The 23,228-nt window shown below is 41.2% G+C and overlaps 1 protein-coding gene across 1 annotated transcript; it reads right to left on the minus strand.

Moving 5' to 3' along the window:
• Positions 1 to 1,103: 1,103 nt before the first annotated feature.
• Positions 1,104 to 19,538, minus strand: LOC121854642 (cystinosin-like). The gene is made up of 10 exons (XM_042349330.1): positions 19,213 to 19,538; positions 17,265 to 17,367; positions 16,494 to 16,673; positions 8,962 to 9,108; positions 8,218 to 8,317; positions 6,350 to 6,469; positions 5,163 to 5,339; positions 4,868 to 4,985; positions 4,457 to 4,559; positions 1,104 to 2,647 (listed from the first exon to the last, which is right to left on the minus strand). Exons 1-10 carry the CDS (start codon positions 19,271 to 19,273, stop codon positions 2,533 to 2,535), a joined length of 1,224 nt encoding a protein of 407 aa, XP_042205264.1. The 5' UTR covers positions 19,274 to 19,538; the 3' UTR covers positions 1,104 to 2,532.
• Positions 19,539 to 23,228: the final 3,690 nt, after the last annotated feature.

The raw sequence follows: 23,228 nt of genomic DNA on the forward strand, positions 1-23,228 counted from the left end.
ATTCAAAATACTGTAATATTGGTGTAGTACATACCAGTAAAGCATTCACTCTTATGTACTGGTACAGGTATCCCTCGAGATACAAATGTTTGAGGTATGAAAATTTGCTTATACAAATTTTCTAAACTGACACCACTATTTCGTTGCAAAAGTTTTCCTGCTTATACAAATTTCGGTTCTGGCAAAATTCAAATCACAGGCCCCAGGAGTCAGCTGGGGCAGCCACAAACCCCTTAGTGCTCTCCCTACCAGGCTGAGGTAAGAGTTATGTTTTGGTTATTTTTCAACTTACAATTTCAGGTACAGTATACTGTACCATACATAATTTTCTTCATTGTTTTTTATCTGTTACTTGTACACACAATTGTTAATACAGTGTGCAAACAAAACAATTATACAAATAATTATCACAAGATCAAAAACAAAGGGAATAAAAATTTCTTACATCCTGGGAATTGTGGGAGGGGTAGCACCGCAAGAAGGGGTGTGTGTCGGTATCTCAGCCTCCAGCCAAGCTGTGAGCTGCATTATTGTCATTTTTCAACTCGTATTTTCTACTGTATGTGATTTTCTTAATTTTTTTTTTACTCTTTGTACAGAATGTGCAAACAAAATTAAAAAAAAATAATTATCATAAGGTAAAAAGTATCAAGGGAGCTAGGTGCTAGCACAAGAGAGAGAGGAGTGGCATTCTCTCACGGCCTTGCTGTCTCGTGCTAGTGACAAGATTGCCAAATGGCAATGAAGTATTTTTGTCTTTTCTTTTATCTATTTTTTATTTATTCCTCACATTTACTGGTAGAGTATATATTATTTTATGTACAAAGAATAGCATCCATGCACAAACCATTCTCTGGGCAATGTGACATGTTCAACCGCGTAAAGTGAGGGTTAACTGTGTGTGTGTGTGTGTGTGTGTGTGTGTGTGTGTATATATATATATATATATATATATATATATATATATATATATATATATATATATATATATATATATATATATATATATATATATATATATATATATATATATATATATATATATATATATATATATATATATATATATATATATATATATATATATATATATATATATTACACTTTATCTTTGAAAACATTTGCAGAATAAGTGGTCAAAGCTAATTAAAACTTCCCTAAGTCAGACTACAGTATATAGAGATTACGTCAGTCCGACTTCACCAAAAGTATGACAAAGAGGTATTAACCTCCATTGGTGCTCCTTAATGTCAAAAATATCTCAAAGCTTACCAAATCCCTAAAGAATATAATGTGCTGTATATGCTCTATTAAAAGAAATACCTGTAACAAAACTGTTAAAAGAAATAATAACATCTGAACACTCCAGAGCACGTACCTTTTTCCATATGATTGCTGGAGCCTTGGTGAGTGGAGAGAACTCCTGCACTTTGGCTGGTATGACACATTTAACATTAAAGTAGAATATGTACAGTACTGTATTACACCAAACTTAATTACACTATACAGTAAATGTAGTTACACTAAACTTAAATTTAATGACCTATAATTCTGTACTGTACAGTAGTCAGTATTTAATCACTTAAATCACTGCTGGGTGCCATCACATTAACCGACAGTTCAGGTATCACAGAAAGATCAGTTGGAGACTGGTGTTGTACCACATGGCCAGTTACACTCATGCATATGCCACGGTAACTCAGACTGTGTCTGACTTGGATAAGTCCGACTTGGGGGAGTTTACTGTATATATACATTGGTGTATTAATTAACATGTACTGTAAAGTATAGTACAGTATCTTTCATATTGAGCACCACATACAGTACATATCAAACTGGTTTTCACCAGTGAACTGTTCCACAATACACGTGCTTCACACATTACACAACTGCCTCCAAGAGTTACCACACTTAGGAGAAGGAACCTACGACAAAACAAATCGGTAAAGTTGATGTGGAAAAAATCATTCTTTTTTGTCTTTTTTTCAGGTTGCTTGCATTGGTATGTGCCACAGTCACAGCACCACCACCTTCTATATACTGTACAGTACTTGGGTATTGAGCCAACTTATCTTGTTGGATATTCACCACTGTTTTGGATAGTCTATCTTATTCTTTTTACCTTACTGATTTTCTCATTTTTCTTGACATATATGCCTTCGTTTTTTCTCTTCTTGGGCCTACTTGGTCCTCAGCACTAACTTAAACTGCATACTGTTCTCTACTGTAGCTAGTTGTCATTTTGTGCTTCCAAAACTTTAAACTGACCTCTAGTGATACTGACAATAATACTGGGTAGTAGCTCAATACTCTGGACACTACCACTGTGTCAACAGATGTTTGGCATGTTTTTTTTAATTACTGGAGCCACAGTAACTTAAATAGACACACACTGGCAGTGAGGTCTATCATTTTAGAAGTACTTTAAATATAAGCCATTCAAAGTCATCAGAATAAACTTACAAAATGAATACCTGTAATACTAAAAGCTTCACAGGTGAGGGATGCCTTCATGAAGTTTCTGGCAGTGGTTTACATGTGGGTGTTGGCGTGTAGCTCACTGGCTGGGCTGTCAATACCCTTTGTATTTTTCTCCAGTGACACAATTGAGGTCTTCTCCTCTGAAGTCTTCCCATGTCCAGAGTTTCTGAAAAAATAACATATTTGTAATGTACTGTACTGTGTACAGCATAAGTTATGAATGAAACCCCATAGGTGGGTAGGATGTAGTTGAACAATAATGATCAGATCATCAGAAGTGGGTACTGTAGTGCAGGTGGAAGTCACATGATACAACTACATACTGTAGTATCTTACCCACTGTGTTTTCTCCATAATAGAAAGGTTCCTTTTGTACAGGCAAACCCCGTTATTCATAGCCTCGGTATTCGTAACCCCATTTATCCGCAATCAATTTATTGTTACCCATTTCCACTATTCGCAATGGTTGCCCCGTTTATTCGCGAACAAAAATTTTGAACCGCGCGCCTCAACCGTAGCGTAGGACTACGTGTGTATGCATTCCTCCGCCACACGTTCCCACTCGCCTCAGTCTGACATGTGCTGGCGTGTGTTTTGTGTGATCTCGCAATGCCTAAGCGACCAGCTACTAAAACTGCCAGCAATGTTGCTAAGAGGTCATGTGTGGCAGTTACGTTGGACGTGAAATTGGATATCGTAAAAAGACATGAACACGGAGAAGGAATGTCAGTGATTGGGCGCGTGCACGGCTTGGCTCACTCTACAGTGCATTCTATAGTTAAAAGCTCCGACAAGATCAAGGAGATGGCCGGGTCTACAACACCACTGACGACTACAAAGGTGACGAGGTTCCGTGATGTCTACGTTTAAAACTTACTTCACACACCTACGCACATAAACATTCAAACACTCAAACATGTAAAGTACCCCTGTATACTGTACTGGTAAACATATATGCCTAATAAACTCAGTTATTGATGTTTATTTAATATTATGCCCTTGTTTCTTTATTTATTTTATGTTCTAGATGTATTAAGTAAAACAAGTGTTAAAATCTGACGGCCGTGACGACCACGAAGCCCGTATCCCCCCTATTTACATTATTGTATTTCTTATGGGAGAAATTGCTCCGCTATTCGCAATTTCGATATTCGTAATTTCGTTATTCGCAATGAGTTTCATGCCAGTAACCTTTACGATAAGTGAGGCAGCCCTGTATACTGTACAGTATACTTTACTTCCATATACATATTTCTCATTATTTACTTTGCTTCAGTAAGACTTGCTTTTTCTCCTCAGAATTTCAGAAACAAAATGTTCCCTCTGCATTACCATGCAATCTGGGTTTATGAATATGCTTTAATCCTTGCTAAATTTTTTGCCTGCTGAATAACTTCCCATTTCTTATCCTCATTCTCTAGTGTGATTCTGAGGGAGCGAGGCTTATTCCCCTGCCTTTGTCTATCTTATTTACAAGGAAAAGGTTGAATACAGTAGTACTGTACTGTACAGTGCAGTATAACAAACCCGAAACCAGCCATGAAATAAATTATCTCTTATAGGAAACAAAATAATACTTGGAGAGCCATTTATTGGGTTCAGGGAAATAAGTGACTTGGTTCATATTGGTATGCCTGGCTCAAACTTGCCAAGCCACACTCATTCAACAGTTGTAGAGTTGACTACACAAACTTCTCTTATAACTGTTTTATACCATTGTGATGAGAATATTTACATCATGGGGATGGAAAATGCAGAGGACTAGTAATATGGCCATGTGTCTGTCATCCAGGGATGAGAAAATTTATCTCAGTACTGTACCTGGAAATCTCTCAAACCTGTTACCACCGCTCCGCACCAATTATTCCGGCTAACAGGTAAATTACTGTACTGTATGTATATAAAAGAAGAGGACCAGGTACAATCCAGACAAGTAATTAGGTAGGGGCTTTACCTATAGGTACTTAGTACATACCTGTAGAGGCAGTAGTGCTGGATGAAGAAGAAAATATCAAAGAAAACGGAGAGTAGACCCAGGCCTAACTTAGCTGGGTCCGTCAACACTGACCACCAGTCATCTGTAAGAAACACTATCAATGTAACATCACCATTTATCTTAAAGCTGAACAAATCTTCCTGCCTCGCTTCACTTATGTCCATAACTCTGGACTATAATGAAAGAAATTACCGATTACTGAATTCATCTGAGATCACTGTTGGTTAGACACTGTTCACAACTGTTGGATGCATGGACAGTCGGACGGTCAGATGGTCTCATAACGGCAATCATGCAAGCATAATTTTATGTCCTCCTTACAGGAAGGCAAGAGACAACTAGCCTAGGGAGCCTAAGACTGTGAAAAGGGTGGACCAAGGGATGACCTACCGTAGTTACCAGCCAGCAGGAACATTTGCAAGAGTGACAAGGAACCGCCTGTGAAGTCTAGGATCACCTGCCAGATGCTCCATCCTTCGGTACTCTGGCGACGATAGTTTTCCCATAGCTGCCACGAAGACATAGACAAGTGTGAGAGAGAAGCAGAGAAAGACAGTGGTTGAGGAAAACAGCTGTGATAGAGAGGGGCAGGGAATGAGAGAAAAAGGTTTTACTTGATACTGGGTTTAAGAATCAAAAGGTTCATGTACTGGAGTTCACCTTGAGAGATCACCTATGGGCTCACCTGGGGGGTGTACTTGATGCAGGTGATGGCCAGCTTGAGATAAGACAGCCAGTAGAGGAGGTCCAGCCAGAGGAGGGAATCAACTACAGGCACTAAGATACACCCCACCACCGCTGACATCACCATCAGCCCAGAGATGACTCGACACGTGGTCGACACCCGCTGTCCCGGACCTCTCTGTACCACACACAAGGTACACTGTTAGTTCTCTACACCACAAACACAATGTACACTGTTAGTTATCTGTACAAAACACACAGTACGCTGTTAGTTCTCTGTACCATGCATAAGGTACACTTGGTTATCTGTAACACACACACACATTGTACAGTTAATTCTCTGTACCATGAACACACGGTATACTGTTAGTACTCTATGCACACACACACACATATATTTTCAGCTTATGGTTGCTGTATTTGCTAATAAACTGTTTATTATTACTGTAGTACGGTCACAAATACAAAGAGGTCAGGATAATGTCTCAACTCCAGTGAAATCAAGTTGATGTTAGAATGTTTGATGTTAGGACCATTAGCCAAGGTGTTAACTGATGGTTAACTAAGTTACCTGTACAGGATGGACACTGACATCACCCCGCCTTTGTAATTTAATTGATTACTCGGTTTTCTTTATTTGCAGTGGCTTGTGTTTCTTAATATTCACTGGCTACTGTCTTTTTTTACTTTCATTGGTGGATGTTACTGAAAATTCATTGGCTACCATTGTTCTCTGTATTTTGTTGTCTCATGTTTATGTATTTTCATTGGTTACTATGTGTATATGTCTGTACAGGTGTATCTTCATTGTCTAATAAGATTAAGAGAGAGAGAGAGAGAGTAATACGTTAACTCCACCAGTCTTGGGAGTGTTCAAGGGCAGTGGGTGTGGATGGAGAGACTTCAATGTATGGAACCTGACATCAAGGACACACACACACACACAAAGCATGTCACAAGAAAGAGAATGACTCGCCTTTAACAATTCCAGGGAGGAAGTGCAATACCCTGTGCCAGTCAGCTAAAGAAGTAGCTGTGAGATCCATGTGTGGTAAGGGACCTGTCAGAATGTGTGTCTTTCTCTCTCTCTCCTGTCAGTTTGTGTGTCTATATCTTTCTGTCAGTCACTTTTTCTCCCCTTTTCTACCAGTCTTTCTGTCAGTAATAATCTCTCTCTCTCTTACTCACGTGGAGTAGGAAGCACTGAAGGATCTGGAAAGCAGTACACAGCACAGCATACAGTGGGAAGATGACGTCATTCAGCCTCACGTGTAGAAGACGTGTAGGGTGTCGTTGAAAGTACTCATTCTGTGGGTGTAGTACAGTACTTAGTCTATGGTTGTAGCGCAGTACTTATAGTCTATGGATGTGGTACAGTACTCAGTCTGGGGGTGTGGTGTAGTACTCAGTCTGTGGTTGTAGTACAGTACTCTGTCTGGGGGTGTAGTGCAGTACTCATTCTGGAGGTCTGTCTCACTTTACGATTTCGCCCAACACCAGCAGAAAACTACGTCCCTGTGCAGCTGGTCTGCGGTTCCTGGCTTACGCAAAAGAAGCGCAACCCCAGCCCGAGGCCCTGTCACCTGCTGAGTTAGAGCAGTGAGTCTGGTAGCATAAACCCAGTAAGGTGCATGCTGGTTTCTGTAAGGTTCTTTTAGGGGCCATGGTAGTGAGCATGCGGGGTCTCAGCCGCTACCCTGCAATAACTCTGCAGCCGCCAAAGCCACTATTGTCAGCCCTAGGTCTCATCACGTACCCTGATGGAGAGATCTTCCTACTCTCTTGTTGCTGTCAAAGGCGACGTATGGGGAATTAAACGTCTAAACGTTCTGCTCCTCGTGGTCTTCCCTGGGTTCCAGCCTTTCATGTGGAAAGGTCTCGTTTGCTAAAAGGGCGTTAAGGCATACGCGGCCGGAGGTTGTTGCTCCATTCAGCCCAATGGCGAAATCCTCCAGCCTCTCCCTCGATGCTGTTAAAAGGCATTGAGTAAAACAGTACAAGACAATACTGTCTTGTACAAATCGAGGCATGTTTTATATCACGCATCGCCCGCCTCCCAGCCCTCGCCAGCACCAAATGACAGTGAGGATGTAGGAGGGGTTGAGCTAAGGAAGAGGGGCTCTCATATACTATTATAATGGGAAAAAGGCCCGTCACCATTTTTCCCCCGACACCAGCAGAGTGCTACGTCCCTGCAGCCTGTGCGTGCTTCATTGCCTCTGCAAAAGAAGCATGACCCCACAATCGGCCCAGGGCTCTGTCACCTGCTGAGTTAGAGCAGTCTGGCAGCATAAAAACAAAAAAAAACAGTAAGGCATGTAGTGGGTTCTATAAGGTGAGCAAGCGGAACCTGGTTGCTACCCGCCAATAACACCGCAACCACAAGAGCCACTTTTGTAATCTTTGCCTGTCAGGCCCAAGGTCTCATCACGCACCCCAATGGCAAGATCATCCTACAGTACTCACTCTGGAGGTGTAGTGCAGTACATTATGCAGTCTGGGGGTGTAGTACAGCACTCAGTCTGTGGGTGTAGCAAAGTACTCAATCTGTGGGTATAGTGCAGTATTCAGTCTGGTTAGGGAATCAACCAATCAGATGAGGTTGTTCTATCAGTGTATACCTGTTGTGTATGTACACGGCAACAGGGGTCCAGTCTGAGGTTGTCAGTGTAGGCTGGGTTCCAAGTTTTCTCAGTCAGTCAGTCAGGATTGGTATTCATAGTGTCGTTACCTGATGCAGTTATAAACCAATCAGGGGTGATAGTTATCTTACAGAAACTGGCAACAACGTTAAATACCATTATAACTAACTAAATCTACAACCTTCACTCATTATTAGAAAATTTACAGAATTATGAGTTGTTTTATAACAATAACAAACATTAAGAAAATTTATGGAACACAAACACCAATTAAAAGCAAGTTAAGAACCATCACAAAGAACAAAACGTAGCATTAAATACAGTAGCTGCTGCCTGTCTCAAACTATAATAATGATAAGGATAACAGAGATCAAAGGTTCACTTCAGGGCAGGTGTGTGTGTTGTCGTACTGACCCTTATCTCATGGAGCCAGTAGAGACCCATGTTGAAGATGAAGTAAGAGAAGAACCCAATAAAGTTGAAGGTGAGGAAGTCGAAGCTGAGGCCATCCACGCTGTAATGCATACAGACGAGTGTCAGCTGATGTACAGACACCTACTACTACTGATAATAAAAATAATAATAATAATACTCAGTGAAACAGACGTCTCCTAGGACCTAGGAAGAGGTGGGGATCTCAGGGCTCTGATCTCCTAGGACCTGGGAGGAGGTGGGGGTCTCAGGACACTGAACTCCTAGAACCTAGGAGGAGGTGGGGGTCTCAGGGCTCTGATCTAGGACCTGGGAGGATCTTGGGACTCTGATCTCCTAGGGCTTGGGAGGATCTCAGGAGTCTGAACTCCTAGGACCTGGATGGGTCTCGGGGCTCTGATGTCCTAGCACTTGACAGTGACCTGACAAGTTCAGAATTCACTGTCAATTATTCGACTTACTGTGCCCTCTGGCTCTGGGGCCTTGAAAGAGCCTCTGGCCTAACATGATGACTAGCAGCATGAAATTCACTCGCTGGTAACCACAGAGTATTACCACTGTAACTCTTATTTATGATATTTTAATGTTTTATGAATTTTCCATAAAGTTTTATGAAGTTACATTCTGAAGTGTTTCTCTCGTTTATTGTCTCCTTATAACCGTTATATTAGTGAAAGTCCAGAGCTCTCCTAGACTAAACTTGCGTGACCTCTGACCGGGACTGACCTTTTCCTGCGCCAGTTGTGGACGATCTGTGGGAGGAAGGAGATGTCCCAGGCGATGGTGTAGATCCAGCCCAACACGTCCCCGGCTACCGTGATGGCAGGGTCAGTCACCACCGACACCAGACAGAAAGCTTCATGAGGATTCGTTCTGTCAAGGAATGGATCATCAGACACAGGTGTCTTTGTGTGTGTGTGTCTCACGAGTAGGGTGATCAGGACGAGGAAAATGCTGGACAATACAGAGGAAAACAAGACCCTCAATATTGTGGTTTTCAGTGGTGGTCTTTTTCAAGGGTTCTTACTGTTGTATGTCATAGATAAGTAGGAACAGTACACCGGTATTAAGTTATATCTGTAGATTTTCTTTTCTCTATTTCAGGGCAGGCAGAGAATATATGCAATCTTACACTTTAATTACACAGTATATCCAATTCTCTCTTTGCATATATGACATCGTTTAACTATTTCGTCAAGGGTGATGATATAATCGTACAGACAAAGTTTTATTTCGATATGTAGAGTCCTTCTGAATTAATTAATAATACGGAACCAGAAAGAAACCAAACTGCCTTGTGTATATAATATAGGTTACCAGTCTCAAGAGAGTAATTAAGAGCTTAAGGTGGACATGACATTTAAGTTAAGATGGAAGAGGGTTTAAGATAACAAGCATTTATAATGGTAATGACCCTGATAAGAGTTCAACCACCACCAGGAAGAAGGTCCATTATCACCAAGACTCAAAAGGAGGATTAGCCATGGTTCACATTCTCAAGGATTCGTATGTTTAATATTACTCTCGACTGAACTACTAGGAATATGTTAAGTGGTTGACTGAAGATAAAATACCTAAAAGTAACACCAGAATTATTATACCGAGACCCAACTCTAACGTTCACTTAGACAGTATTAAGATCATTTAACTTAATTTTGTCCAGTTAAGGTAGATTCTTAGTATAGATTATTCTTAGTAGTAGTAAAGATTATTATTATTATAAGTAGTAGTAAAGATTATTATTATTATCAGTAGTAGTAGTAGTAGTAGTAGCATTAGTATTATTTATCTTGAAACAGCATGGTGTAATTTTACCTTCTTTTTTTTCTGGACACGCGAGTGGGCTAGGACCAAGCAGCTCTATTGTTGCAGCGAAAAAAAACAACTTTAGTCACATCTCGGTTGTAGCACCGATCGCGTTATCACCATCACTCGGAACAAAACAATAACAAAGATGGCAGGTCGTCCAAAGGTGTTGTCATTTCAAGTTTTTTCTTGAAATACAATGTGTTCCAAATTCCACAACACTACATTCCTTCACTTTATCGAAAAGGGAAGTTTCAGTCTTTTGTCCAAAGAATTTGTGAAGCTTGAGAAACCACGCCGACTGGTCATGCTTTCTGGACGGAAACAAGTCAAATGAAATGTTATCTGTACTTTTTATTTTTATGTACAGTATAAATATTAGTCTAATGATATAATATTTGCAAACAATAAAATTCAAAGTTTACTAATAATTTGTTTAAATAAATTAATGTCTCAATTATAAATGTTATAAAACCTCAATTGGGCCGAAATGCAGTCAAAACTTGCCGAAAACTTGCCGTTTTCCATGAATGTCGAAAGCAGTTCCACTAGACAGCTGGGAACAAGTGAAAGTTGTGAGGATTTATCCTCCACCTTCTACCCCTCCTGAAAAACTAAACCTCCTGTCGCCCTGAAGTTTTTTGTTTTGTTTTTCACTTCTTCAGGTATCGAAGGTGTTACAAAGGCTGTCCTCCGGCCGAGTGGTGGCCTCATGGTTACCTTCGGTGACTGGGAACAGTCTGAACAACTTAAGAACGTGGAAATCATCAAAGACGTCTCCTTTGGGATGAAAATAAATTCCGACGACAACGCAATGTAAGGAGTTACCTCCCACGCCGAGATACAACACACGGACAAGAACGAAATACAGATACTGGAACTATACTGGAAGAAAAAATAGTCGTTGAACGTAAACTGAAGAGACCCGACGGAAAATCCACCTCAGACCTGGTTGGATTTTTCCATAAACTACCAGAGACGATTACACTGTTTGGGAATTCCCGTTATCTACACGAGTGTATATGAAGATAACTCGTTCATCCTGGGAGGAACATCACGGTGAATGGCGTCTTGTGTTGATACATAATTTTAAGATATTTCACGTGAAGATTAACCACCATACCGCTACCTTAAGGGTTTAAATTACGGTAGGTTCGGTTAGGATAGCGTTAAGTTAATTTGGTTTGCGATAGGCTACGTTAGATTAGCATTAGGGTAGTTTAGGTTACATTAGGTTTGGTTAGTTCAGGTTAGATTAGGTTTGGTTAGTTCAGGTTAGACAGGTTTAGTTAGCGTTAGCGGTAAATTTTATGGTGAAATAAACTGGGGGGCTAATCTTCAGGTGATCCAAAGGTAGATTATACTTGTGACTATATGACCCGCTGTTCAAGAGTGTCAAGGTTATGGTGCCAGTGAGTGCCAAGAGCGTCCCTGTGTTGTAGGTGATAAGAGTAATTACTTTATTCACATAATCTATCGGGTACGATGACTTAACCTCTTGAGTACGATGACTTAACCTCTTGAGTACGATGACTTAACCTCTTGAGTACGATGACTTAACATCTTGAGTACGATGTCTTAACCTCTTGAGTACGATGACTTAACATCTTGAGTACGATGTCTTAACCTCTTGAGTACGATGTCTTAACCTCTTGAGTACGATGTCTTAACCTCTTGAGTACGATGTCTTAACCTCTTGAGTACGATGTCTTAACCTCTTGAGTACGTCTTAACCTCTTGAGTACGATGTTTTAACCTCTTGAGTACGATGTCTTAACCTCTTGAGTACGATGTCTTAACCTCTTGAGTACGATGTCTTAACCTCTTGAGTACGATGTCTTAACCTCTTGAGTACGATGTCTTAACCTCTTGAGTACGATGTCTTAACCTCTTGAGTACGATGTCTTAACCTCAAGTACGATGTCTTAACCTTTTGAAAGCAATGTCTTAAGTAAATGGTACAAACACTTTTATAAACAAATGAACCTTGCTCAAGCCAGCCCATGGTCTCGGAAGTAGTAAGTAAGCGATCAGTTCAATATATTTGTCTGTCTGGCTCTCTCTGTCTGTCCGTCTGTCTCACATTCTACATTTAAATTGTTGTTAAGAAATGTTCACCTGTCTGTAGTGAGTTAGGTTGAGTTAGGTTAGGTGTGTTAAGTCAGGTTGGGTCGGGTTAGGTTAAGTTAGGGTTTGGTCACCAGAAGCTTGACCAACATACACTAACGTCAACAATATTCATCTAACATTTACACAAAGGTCACGCAGTTGTTGGTCTGCCCGCGGCGCCTCTTCTTCTTCCTCCTCCTCCTCTTCCTCCTCTTATTTCTCCTTCTCTTCTTCCTCCTCCTCCTCCTCTCTTCCTCCTCACATATATCTTAGTATATCTGTGTCAGCGATGCTTCCTTCATTTTATCTCATAACAAATAAAAATGTGTTGACAGTTTATAAATCATCTGGGAGGTAAAACGTTATTATTATTATTATTAGTAGTAGTAGTAACACTTATCATCATCATCATAGAATTATCCATATCATTTTCCATCTCACTTATCATCATTATCAATCAACGCTCACTACCCCACAGGTATATGACTACAGTATATACAGTACTCGAGAAAACTACAACAACAACAACAACAGCCACCTACACATGGTGATACGGCATTTGTGTCATCCTAACAGCCCATAAACCGACAAAAGAGACTAACAGTCACCACCACCAACAGTCAGTCACCACCATCAACCGTCACCACTACCAACCGTCACCACCACCACCACCAGGCACCAATATTATGTGTTATAGAGGACGCTGTTATCTCCTCGTTTAGGTGGACTGTGAGAGATGGGTAAATGATAACTGTTATCTTAAATGATATATCCGATTTCAGGTCTGCTCTCGACGGGATCGCATTTGGATCAGGGAAAATAAGGACCTCATCCTCCGAATACGAGGGCTAACATCCACACTTCAGGATGCAGGCCGTCCTGTGACATTCCTATGGATACCCAGTCATGTCGGTATCTTGGGGAATGAGGCAGCAGATGGCCTTGCCAAGACTGGCTGCAACAAGGCCACACCTGACTACGTTGTTCCTCGAACACTTTTACAGCTTAGGACCCAAATTCGCCGCAAACAGAGAGAAGCTCGGGAAGCAGCCATCCCCCTGGACTCTCCGCCCACCTGGTACGATGTCCTCCGTAAACTTCCTGACCTCTCGTATGTCTATGGGAAAGGGTCGAGGAAAAGGGACGTGATTGCTGCCCGTATCATCATTGGGTATGACTTTGCTTGGGAGATTGGTATCCTCGCATCCCCTGAGCAACGCTCTTGTGCATTATGCAGAAGACCCGACAGCCTCACCCTTATCCACTACCTCCTAAGATGTCCCCACACACAACGCTTCCGTGACGCCTGCTGGACCACCACTCCACGACCTCCTGACGGAGACACGATGATCCTCCCCATACTGGCCAGATATTATGTAAATAACATTGATTATGTGTTAAAGGAATATCCTTCCTTCCTTAGGCTTTAGTAAGCCCCTTTATAATATTTATACTGTATATACTTGTGACACTTGCCAGATGCTTCTGGTGTTATTGTACAGGGATACCTAGTGACAGCATTAGGATCCCGCTTCCTCTATCAAGGAATGAACAATTGGAATTGAATTGAATTGAATGATATATCAGTGTAACAGGTGTATTGCTGGTAGTGTGGAGGAGTCTCTCTCTCTCTCTCTCTCTCTCTCTCTCTCTCTCTCTCTCTCATACATTCTCAGAGTCCGTGGTGAGACAACAGACAGACATACACACTCCTCAGTACTATAGATAGATCACATGCTATTCATTTAGTACGATAGACAATTAATAAAAAAGATAGATTGCCAAGTTACTGATGTAGTTAACAGGTTACAAAAGTCAACCATAATGGAGTACACCAATTGATTATGAGTATTGTGAGGAAAATATTGACTCATAATAGTACAGATTATGAGAACCGTGAGGAAGATATTGACTCATTCTAGTACAATCTTTGTTTATTTGATAATATCTGTGTGTGTGTGATATATGTCGACAACCCCAGGAGCTAACAGGTAATATTACATGGTTAACTTTATCAATACGCTATAGCAGGTGTTTGGTGAGCCAGGTGTTGTTTGATGTTAGTAAGATTCCAATGTTTACAAAATTCAGATGATATATTCAATGGAGAAAATCGTTTTAGTGGGTGTTAGTTTAAACCATCGTCTTAAAGGGTGTTAGTTTAAACCATCGTCTTAGAGGGTGTTCGTTTAAACCATCGTCTTAGAGGGTGTTCGTTTAAACCATCGTCTTAGAGGGTGTTTGTTTAAACCATCGTCTTAGAGGGTGTTAGTTTAAACCATCGTCTTAGAGGGTGTTAGTTTAAACCATCGTCTTAGAGGGTGTTCGTTTAAACCATCGTCTTAGAGGGTGTTCGTTTAAACCATCGTCTTAGAGGGTGTTCGTCGTCGTTTAAACCATCGTCTTTAGTTTAAACCATCGTCTTAGAGGGTGTTAGTTTAAACCATCGTCTAGAGGGTGTTAGTTTAAACCATCGTCTTAGAGGTGTTTTTTTTAAACCATCGTCTTAGAGGGTGTTAGTTTAAACCATCGTCTTAAAGGGTGTTCGTTTAAACCATCGTCTTAGAGGGTGTTCGTTTAAACCATCGTCTTAGAGGGTGTTCGTTTAAACCATCGTCTTAGAGGGTGTTCGTTTAAACCATCGTCTTTAAGGGTGTTCGTTTAAACCATCGTCTTTAAGGGTGTTCGTTTAAACCATCGTCTTTAAGGGTGTTCGTTTAAACCAGTGGTTCTCAACCTTTTTCACTCCATTCCCCCCTTGAGGAATTTTCATCATCCTCGTGGCCTCCTTCATTTTTCTCCCAGAACAAACAGACAAGTGATAAAGACTAAATAATGATAAAGAAGGACAGATAAATAGGACAAGAGTTAGAATGGCAAACACACACACATTCACATACATAACACGCCCATGCACTCACGCATAAGGCACCCATACAGTCATACACAAACATGCACACAGGTAAACATTCACACTCAAGCTAGCAAGCTGAAGTGTACTTCCTGTAAGCAAGAACACGCCTCCTTTGACAAGCACTGCCCAACTTGGAAGAATGAGAAGAATAGTGAGTCATACCAATTTAGCACTAAAAATGGTAGGGTTATGTAAGTAAAGAATGAGTATGAACAACAATGGCACCAATAAATAAGGAAATAATTAATAAAGGAAGTGTACAAATATTTCACCCACGTAAAGCAGCGACCACATGAATTATGAAACAAAATAAGTAACACCAATTACGGAGTATATTATGCTTGAGTCAAGCTCAAACACTATATGGTTCAGAGACAATACACTCCACTGTTTTCGTGATGGTATCCCAGGCCAGACTGAGAACATTCGGTCCTATTCACCACTTGCAAAGGGATGACACACGGACGCGTAATGAACAAGTCAGTTCAGCAGCTCGGTCTAGCGCCTGTCACGCAGGCAGGGACTGGACCTGCGAAATCTTAAATAATCCGTAAAAAAATAAAAAAAATAGCACCAGAGTATGTAAATATTAAAATTGTATTGTCGTTATGATTAAACAAAATGACAAAAAAAGAATGAAAATTCTCTTCTGCCAAGTCAAAATAAGTAATACAAGTTTTGTTTAATTCAGATTCCCAACATTATTTGGAAACGTACAATTTATAACAGCTCGCCGTGGCTCCCCTAAATTCTTGCAGTGGCTCCCTTGGGGGCCATGGCCTTCAGGTTGAGAACCATTGGTTTAAACCATCGTCTTAGAGGGTGTTAGTTTAAGCCATCGTTTTAGAGGGTGTTAGTTTAAACCATCGTCTAAAAGGGTGTTAGTTTAAGTCATCATCTTAGAGGGTGTTAGTTTAAGCCATCGTTTTAGAGGGTGTTAGTTTAAACCATCGTCTTAAAGGGTGTTAGTTTAAGCCATCGTTTTAGAGGGTGTTAGTTTAAGCCATCGTTTTAGAGGGTGTTAGTTTAAGTCATCATCTTAGAGGGTGTTAGTTTAAGCCATCGTTTTAAAGGGTGTTAGTTTAAGTCATCGTCTTAGAGGGTGTTAGTTTAAGCCATCGTTTTAGAGGGTGTTAGTTTAAACCATCATCTTAAAGGGTGTTAGTTTAAGCCATCGTTTTAGAGGGTGTTAGTTTAAGTCATCATCTTAGAGGGTGTTAGTTTAAGCCATCGTTTTAGAGGGTGTTATATTACGTCATCATCTTAGAGGGTGTTAGTTTAAAGTTTAAACCATCGTTCTTAAATTTTTAAAGCACTAGGAGAGGAGGGGAGGCTACCGATAGAGACACAGACAGACAGAGATAGACAGACACAGACACACAAACAGGCAGCGTATAGATGGGAAATCCAACTTGAACGCAATACTCACTCCACCAGTTCAGAAGGGGAGGCCTTGAGAGAGACCGTTGCTCTGCCGTTGTGCGTCGTGTTGATCTGTATGTCCCACGAGTCGCCATCCGAAGAATCACACAACTCCATGGGAGGCAACTCCTCGGCTATGGTCTTGGTGAACTCGAAGGTGACGTTGACGCAGCCCTCCAACTCACCCCTGCACACACACACACACACACCCACGTTAGTAGGATACTCTTCACGAAACAAATTCCTCTGTATAACATTAAACTTGTATACAAATATTGACGTAGTAACTATTATAGAGGTGCAAATTATAGACATGTCTACCGACAGATGCATAATTATAAGCATATACATGTTTATTAATGATACGTAATAACCATAGACATCTAATTAAAAAAAAATTATAGACAAATAATTATATAAGTTTTTATAATTATAGACCAACACTTTATAATTATTGGTGACACAAAGATGTTGACATATACATTAATTATATAGGCATGTTATAGAGATTATGAAGCTTAGACGGAAGTGTGAGTGACAGGTGAGGTACTTCTGGGTTACCTGAGGGTGAGTATGAGGGAGTACGAGTTAAATGAGGATCCGTATGAGGGAGTATAAGTTACCTAAGAGTAAGTATGAGGAAGTATGAGTTGAATAAGGGTCAGTATGAGTTAAATAAGGGCTAGCATGAGGGAACATAAGTTACCTGAGAGTGAGTATGGGGGAGTATGAGTGCGTTTGAGTTCAATTAGCGTCAGTATGGGGCAGTATGAGTTACCTGTGGGTGAGTGTGAGGGAACAGCTGTCGCCCACTACTAGATTCACCTCATGAGGATCCAGAGTGAGAGCTGAGGCGTTAGATTTCGATGAGGTCTGGCTGGCTGTGAGGATATTATTATTATTATCATCATCATCATCATCGTTATTATTATTAGTAGTAGTAGTATTAGTATTAGTATTATCACACACACACACACACACACACACACACACACACACACACACAGATAATAATACCCTCACCTCACCTGATAAGAGATAAAGAAGGTGTTCAAGTACTGGTCGATAAATACTCACGAATGATAATATTGACAGGTGTTGACTGACCATCGTAATAACTGATGGGCCAGAAAGGTAATTACAGGTAAGCTTATTTTGCGTCACCTGAAGATTTGGCCCCCCACCAGCTTATATCGCTTTAAGATTAGTTATGCTCTAACCTAACCTAATTTTCCAGTACCCTAAGCTAAGTTAAAGCTTCCTTAGCCTAATCTAACCTAACCTAACTTAACGCTAACCTATCCTAGCCTCACCTAACCTAACTTAACCTCTCCTTAAGTAGAATTTGGGTTATTAATCAAGTGAAATTATCTGAGGGCTAATATTCAGGTAATCCCTATTTCTTTCCTAACGTCAACACTGAAAACTCATTAACGATAAGCTGATTACAGGTAAACCCACGTAAATCCAGGTAATCGATGGAGATTATTCGTTTAGGATTTGGACTCAAGATAAAGAAAGTGGACAGTAGTGATAATTTAATTTTTGGATCACTTGAAGTTTAGTCCCCCAGCTTATTTCATCTAATGTTTAAACACCCAAACGCTACCAAACCAAGGAGGCTATATTATGTTATGATAGTGTCAAGTGGAACACAACATGTAATGTGTGAGGGATCCTTATATTTCTAATGTCAAACACTCATTTCATACAGATCCAAGCAAGATTTATTATTTATTCAATCACTCAATAAGCTTCTCTTATAAACTATTCCAAAATGTCAAGTAAAATGCAATTAAAGAATTCAATATCACGAGAATAAATCGAATTTATCTATCTGTATGGCCTAGACCAGTCAAGTAGGTGCGATAATATTGAAGCACTTGTGATATCTTAGTATTTACGAGGACATATTCATGGTACTAACAATCTTTGGTAATACCTATCTGTCATGTAACAACAACAAATCTTAATACTAAAACTCTTCTACTGTAGTATTGTGGTATGACAGAAAGTTACGGTTTGCTGTCGTAATTTTTCGTTCCTAACCTAACCGTGGTTTACTCAGGCCAGTGGTTTTTTATAGTTTAGGTGAATTTTACTCACACTAAGATACAGGGTATGGCCCATAATGGTCAACATCAGACAAAGGTCAAGGTCAGAGGTCACCGAGTAAGGTAACTTTCCGACTTATGTGGAAATTTTTTGGGTTGAGGTTGACTGAGCGCAAGACCCACCACCATATAATGTACAGCCTCATCCTCTCTTGTGTAATTCATATCTCAATCTCATTAACATTAATTAACTAATATAGGATCGACCATATTAATATTAGGCACCCCAGTTTATTTCACCTCACCTGATAATTAAGCACCCTAGTGGTAACCAAACCTAACCTAATCCTTAGCATATTTCACCTGGTGATTAAACACCCCAATGCTAAATTACTAACCAATCCTAATCTAAAATAACCTGATCCAGGGATTTTATACCGGGTTCCTAATCTTTATGAGACAACTTGTATGGTTTTCTCATTTGCATATAAACTACGATAAATAGAAAACCAAGTTAATATACATTTTCATTGTCTTAAAAGTTTCCTCTGGCTGTTTTATGCTCTATTTGGTGATAATTGAGGTACCGTACTGTATAATAAAACCTCTGGCTTATTGATGTTAAAAATGGCAAAGGTGATGACACCTTGATTTAATGTAGTGATTCCTTACCTGCAGTAGTAGTAAGGGCGGCCATCATCACCAGCAGGTGAGACCCGAGGACACGCGCCATTGTCGTCCGAAGCACTTGCAGGATGATGCAAAGCTGGGATCCTTCTCTTTGGGTAAATGTGCTATGATTTATTTAGACTATTATTTTGTACGCTAGGTAGTTACTCGTGCACTGTATCAATTCAAATTTGTTTACTTAAAGAACACGATGCAGTGAGACTTCCTAGTGACGTTTTGTGTCTGGTCTGAGTGAAGACCGTGCCCGTGATAGTGACCACTCACTAGGGTGATACTGACATGCTAACGCTCACTCCCCAACACCTACTTCTCTTTTTAAGCGCGTCTTATCACATTTTAATCAGGTAGATATGATTTGTCACGTTTTTAAGGAAAAAATCCTTATGATAGTGTGTCAGGTGCATAAGTAAAAACCACACTTCAAGGTGTTAGGAAGTTAGGTAAGTTTCTTTGGTTAGGTTGGTGAGGTCTTCTAACAACACTTCTGCACTTTTTTTTCTTATCAACTAAGGTTGGAAATAACCACTTTTTAACACATTTACACAAACTACAACAGTGTCCACTATAAAACAGTGAAATTGCGGCGTTTTAAAAATCGTTTTTCTATGAAAAATTGGCGTCGGGTCAGTCGTCAATAATTCTCGACTTGTGAGGTATGGTTTGTACAGTATATTGAAGTCCGCGTGTATATGGACTGTTGATATATATATATATATATATATATATATATATATATATATATATATATATATATATATATATATATATAGGTAATTATTATTGATCTCCGAATATCGACTCACGAGCCAGCCATGGTATACTACGAGGACATCAAGGTGATCCGGTTGCGCCCGGCTGAGGAAACTTGCCCAAAACAACTCAACTTCCTTGTCCTAAGAGTTTTTTTTAACTCTGAAGGAATATGGCCAATTCCTACAGCTGCCGCAGTTCACCGCTATCAACGGCATTCAAGTGAAAAAGATAGTCCATCAGGGGGACAACCTGAAGCTGGGAGTGATCTCCCACGCCGAAATTGCCCACATGGACTCACAAGAAATAAACCAACTACTCGAGGGACAACTCTGCTGCCTCAAAAAGCTGTCCGAGACAACTGCCCTCACGGACACTACGAGACTTTACCTAAAGAGGCTCAACTGGCCTGGGAAACCGTGCCAGTGAAGCCCTTCTGCAGACCCAAACGCTGCTATAAGTGCCATTACTACGGACACAACACCAACAAGTGCAAGGCGCAGGAGGATGTACGCTCCAAGTGTGGAAACACCGGGCATCGCTACACCTTCTGCAGCAGGAGTCCTGTTCTAACCAAGAAAAGAAGTGCGCGGTCTGTGGCGGCCCACACTCCCTCACCAAGCTTTGTCTCACGTAGTGGGAGCAGTGCAAGGAGGCCCCCCTTTGCTGTAGGCAGCAGCGTTTCTGGAACAATCCACTCCTGCTGCATATGTTTAGGAACTCCATTGGCCACCACGTCTGAGCTCACTCGTCTTGGGTGGTAGATTTACATAACTTGTTACCTTAAGTATAGCTGTACTACTACACCCTCCACCACTGCTAGTACTCGTCACCATAATTACTACTGAACTCGTTACAGTATTACCACTACAGTAACGTACTCCCAACCTCCATTACTGTACTGTCATTCACATTATATTACAACATTCCTATACAAGAAACCGTTCATTGTTTAACCCTTCACTAATAGTCCTCACAGCTACAGTAGATTTATCTCCCTACAGTATATACCCCGGTACCCTTAGTAGGTAGATACACAAGGGGATACAGACGGGATATACTATAACACTATATTTAGCAGAAAATACATCAGATAAACTGAATTACAACTTCTAACTGGGGCTGACATGTGACAAGTTTTGTTGCTGTACAGAAGTTATATACACCAAGAGGGGGCCTCAAACTGTACAAGACAAAGAACAAATTAATGGAAAGTGGAAGCAAACCATAAATTGCAATTATACTGTATAACAAATACAACAAATAAAAAATTTGGAGAACAATTACAAGTAGTGCCAATGAACTTGGAATAATAAAAAAAAGAAACTGAAAAAACTGCTATATTAAGTACATTTGAGAAACAAACATACACTTGGAAATTTATAGTCAAATGCGAGACTGGGGGTAACTTAGGCATTATGTTATACACACAATTATATCAATGTACTGAAATATACAGCTCTGTTACGTCACCCTCAGACTGTCCCAGCTTCGTCCGCGCTCGTCCCGGACACTCGACTCTGGAGCCGGTGCTCTCACTCGCCTCCGGACTGACTGTTCATAATGCCTGAGATTTCTATCGTTATTTACAGAAGCTGGTCGGGCTACGGTGATTGACATTATGCGTATCGGGTTTATTTCTATATCTACAAACGTGTAAATGCATCAAGTACTCTTTTGTAAGTTTCCATTCATTGCACTGTCAATGGCGATTTTTGCAACTCTTTACTGCGAGAGCGATCTTACTGATACGATAATGCACACGATTCTGCGACGTCGGAGCGTAAGGGATCTCACGGGCTGAACACACTGAGCGTGCGCATGAGAGCCGTGGGTACGCCGGCCAGGTTGATGGCCTAAGTCATGAGGGTGTTCATGGAAGGATGGTCCATCCAGCGCACAGCGCCGCCCGGACGGTGGACTGGTAGGTGGTGGCCACGTCCCTCACCTTCACTACCACGTTCTGTGTCGGGAGAGGCGTGGTCGTGTGCCGCACCACCTGCTGGGTCACGTCCACCATGAGCAGCATCAGCTTCATACACGTCGACAGACACTGCAATAACGTGTCTTCGGATTCTGTGGCCGACTTGACGAATAACTTCGAGGGCGTTACGAACCGTCTCGATTCACTGGCGAGAGCCTCTCTGGCCTCCTGAAACTTTGCCTCGTCTTGAGTGGCGGTGCCGCTGAAACGCTGAGCTTCTGCACAGGTCGCTACCATCTCCGTCGGGGACTGACCCACCACTCCCGTAAAACGGCGGAAGGCATCTCTAGACGCCGGAGGCATCACTTCAATGACTTCTGCTTCTTCTAACGAATCTTGATCGAAGCTACCAGAGTCCGGGGAATCGTCCGGATCCGTGCCGTTGACCGTCTTGTTATTGGGAGAGAGTTTTGGAGACTTCTTGGTTCAGGCTGTTTTTAAGAGCCACGCTGGAATTATCCAGTCTGGGCAGTCTCGAAGCATTGGAATTTTTGTCGGCGGTTCGCACGGGACTTTTGATGCCGTTGGTGGTGGCCGGCGGCGATGCGGGAACTCTCCCAGCCGGCAACTGACTATTCTTGGCGGGGAGCCGAGGCTTCGGTTCGTCCGCATCGGCTGGCTGCCTTACGAGTGACTCTGGGACTCTTTTGGGCGGAGCGAGTACCCTCTCGAGGCAGTGCTGGATTTAGACCTGTGGAGGCCCATGGGCAGCCAGCCTCTTTGTGGAGGGCCCCCTCATCATAACTACCCAAGAGGGCGGGGTGGCGAGTGAAGCGAGCCTAAACATCTGGGCGCTGTAAGCCCCCCGGGAAAATTGTGAAATTTGAGCACTTCTTTGGAGAATTTTGAAGCCATATGCAGTTATATTGAGGAAATTAGAACATCGAGACATTTTTAATTAACTGTACATTTATTGAGTGTACAAATTCCCAACACAAACAGACACACACAAAAGTGAGACATGACTGGAGTCATTCATGGGGTTTCAAGTCGGTTCATAGGAAAACCAGGTTTTCATGAATTTCAAGGAGTAGCTAGCCTAATTTCTATCACGCTTCTTGCTGAACATAGTTTTACGTGATGGAATAGATAAACATGAATTTTAAAGAATGAAAATAAAAATAATCCAAATAAATAAAATATTTTAAGATGTGGAGGCCCCTGGGCAGCTGCCCACTTTGCCCACTCCTGAATCCGGCCCTGCCTTTAGGAGAAGTGGGACTGCTCGCGGGAGCCTTACCGCCGGTAGGTCTGGAAGGAGCCG

The sequence above is a fragment of the Homarus americanus genome, unplaced genomic scaffold (assembly GCF_018991925.1).
Source record: "Homarus americanus isolate GMGI-L3 unplaced genomic scaffold, GMGI_Hamer_2.0 scaffold46386, whole genome shotgun sequence".
NCBI classification, from domain to species: Eukaryota; Metazoa; Arthropoda; class Malacostraca; order Decapoda; family Nephropidae; genus Homarus; species Homarus americanus.